A 2245-nucleotide genomic window follows, 5' to 3' on the forward strand; every position below is an offset into this window, starting at 1 on the left:
GAATACTTGAAAGAGAAAAAGAACATTATGCTAGAGATTTAGAGTCTGGCAATAGAAATATTGGTGTAAATTTAGGCAGAGATTGCTGACATTGAAATTTTCATGGCTTGAAAGTTGTTTTTAGCCCTGACTGGCATAGCTCAGTGGATTGAGTGCGGGCTGCAAACCAAAGTGTCGCAGGTACGATTCCCAGTCAGGGTACATCCCTGGGTTGCAGGCCATGACCTCCAGCAACAGCACATTGATGTTTCTCTCTCTCTTTCTACCTCCCTTCCCTCTCTAAAAATATATAAATAAAATCTTTTTAAAAACACAGTTGTTTTTAACATTAGATATTTGTTTTTTTCCTCTTGTCTCCTACTTTCACAACAATATCATCAAGAAAACAAACAACTATGAAGGCAAAAACTTAGTTTAACTCACTTATCTCCAGCTCCTCAGAGAGGCAAAAAGAAAGAAGCTATTTACTAACTAACTATCACTGTATCAAGTATGATAGGTATACAGGTGATAACACTTAGTACTTTCTTCATTCTGTGCAGGATGAACTATAAGACTACAAATTTCTCTGACCAATGTATAGGAACCATTGTACTAAGAAATAAGGAGCCTAGTTCATTATTTCAAATTTTTAATTTATTGAATGCTTTTTATTACTCAATATGTTTTGACTTAAATCATAGAATAGAAATAGGTATCCAAGCTGTATCTCATATTATTTAGAAGAGTCAGTGGTCAAACAGAGTCTCTGTGGTTATTTGGAATATTAGGAAGCTCTTTGTTTCATGAAGCATTCTTTCTCTGTTAGGATAGTGCTCATTCATGTTACAAAGGTAACTTGGGTTGTTACTGATCTTTTTTTGGTAAAGAGTTTCAGAATTTTATGTCGTACCTGTGTGGTTTTTACCACATACACAATGGGGTTCATCACAGGAGGAATGAGAAAATGCACATTGGCCATGGTCACATAAACATGTGAGGGAAGCTTTGGGCCAAAGCGGTGCAGTACAGACAGGCATATCATGGGTGTGAAGAAGAGAATCACAGCACAGAGGTGGGAAATACAGGTGTTGAGAGCCTTGAGTCTGCCACAGTGGGATGCAATGCTTAGTACAGTTTTCAGTATCAGAATATATGAAAAAAAGATAAGGAAAAAATCAAGCCCCATAGTAGATAGCAGCACGAATAATCCAAAGATGCTATTGATCCTGGTGTTTGAGCAGGAGAGCTTTAAGATATCAGGATGCAAGCAGTAGGAATGAGAGAGTATATTGGAGTGACAGAAGCACAGCCTTGTCAAGAGGATAGGCAGGGGAACCTGTACAGCTAAGGTTCGAACTATGATGGCCAGAGCTATCTTGGCAATTACACTACTGGTAAGGATAGAAGAATAGTGCAATGGATGAGATATGGCCGCAAAACGGTCAAAGGCCATTGCCAGTATGACAGCTGACTCAAAATCCTGGAAGGTGTGGATAAAAAACATTTGTGTGAAGCAAGCTGAGAAGGTGATCTCACGAGCATCCAGCCAGAAGATCCTCAGCATTGTGGGGAAGGTGAAGAGGGACAGACCTAGATCAGAGGCAGCTAGCATGGCCAAGAAGAGGTACATAGGCACATGGAGGGTCTGTTCTCGCCAGATAACTGCAATGATGGTCGCGTTGCCCACCAAAATGATGAAGAACATGGCAGCAAATGGTGTGGAGATCCAGAAGTGCACAGTCTCCAGACCAGGAATACCTGTCACCAGGAAGGTGGAGAATGTAGAGTTTGCACTGTTGCCATGGTGCATGATGCCAGGGTAGCATACCTCTCCTAAAATAAATTCATTTTTCAAAAACAGATGAGAACATGGCTCTATATTTTTTATACTTTGACCTGTATATGCCTGGGAATAAATAGTTACTAACATCATAAAAATGTTATTTTTATACTGGTCCTGACTATTTATGTAGTACTTATATGTAAAATATAAGTCTAACCAGGAAATACTTGCCCTGTTGGTTAAATTCATCAGATATGTTAGCTAAGTGAAAGGAAAAAAATGTCTTCTGTCTACTTCTATGTGTTTGACTATTTTCTATTCCTCGTATATGTTATATCATGTAGTATTTGCCCATCTGCATCTCTCTTATTTCACCTCACCCAATGATTCCCAGGTTCACGCATGTTGATTTAAATGGCAATATTCACTTCTTTTTAAATTAATAATATTCCACTATATGCATATGCCATATTTTCTTTC

General features: G+C 38.6%; 1 protein-coding gene across 1 annotated transcript; it reads right to left on the reverse strand.

Moving 5' to 3' along the window:
- Nucleotides 1-820: 820 nt before the first annotated feature.
- On the reverse strand, nucleotides 821-1792 carry LOC123819188 (olfactory receptor 51G2-like). Its single transcript, XM_045839481.1, has one exon. The coding sequence runs from the start codon at nucleotides 1790-1792 to the stop codon at nucleotides 821-823; it is 972 nt and encodes a 323-aa protein (XP_045695437.1).
- Between the last annotated feature and the right edge of the window lie 453 nt (nucleotides 1793-2245).

Source organism: Phyllostomus hastatus, unplaced genomic scaffold, assembly GCF_019186645.2.
Source record: "Phyllostomus hastatus isolate PE091 unplaced genomic scaffold, TTU_PhHast_1.1 phas_contig_304, whole genome shotgun sequence".
NCBI lineage: Eukaryota > Metazoa > Chordata > Mammalia > Chiroptera > Phyllostomidae > Phyllostomus > Phyllostomus hastatus.

What these genes read in the sequence shown, in the direction of transcription:
- LOC123819188 (XM_045839481.1), bottom strand. Translation starts at nt 1,792, where the DNA reads ATGCACCATGGCAACAGTGCAAACTCTACATTCTCCACCTTCCTGGTG.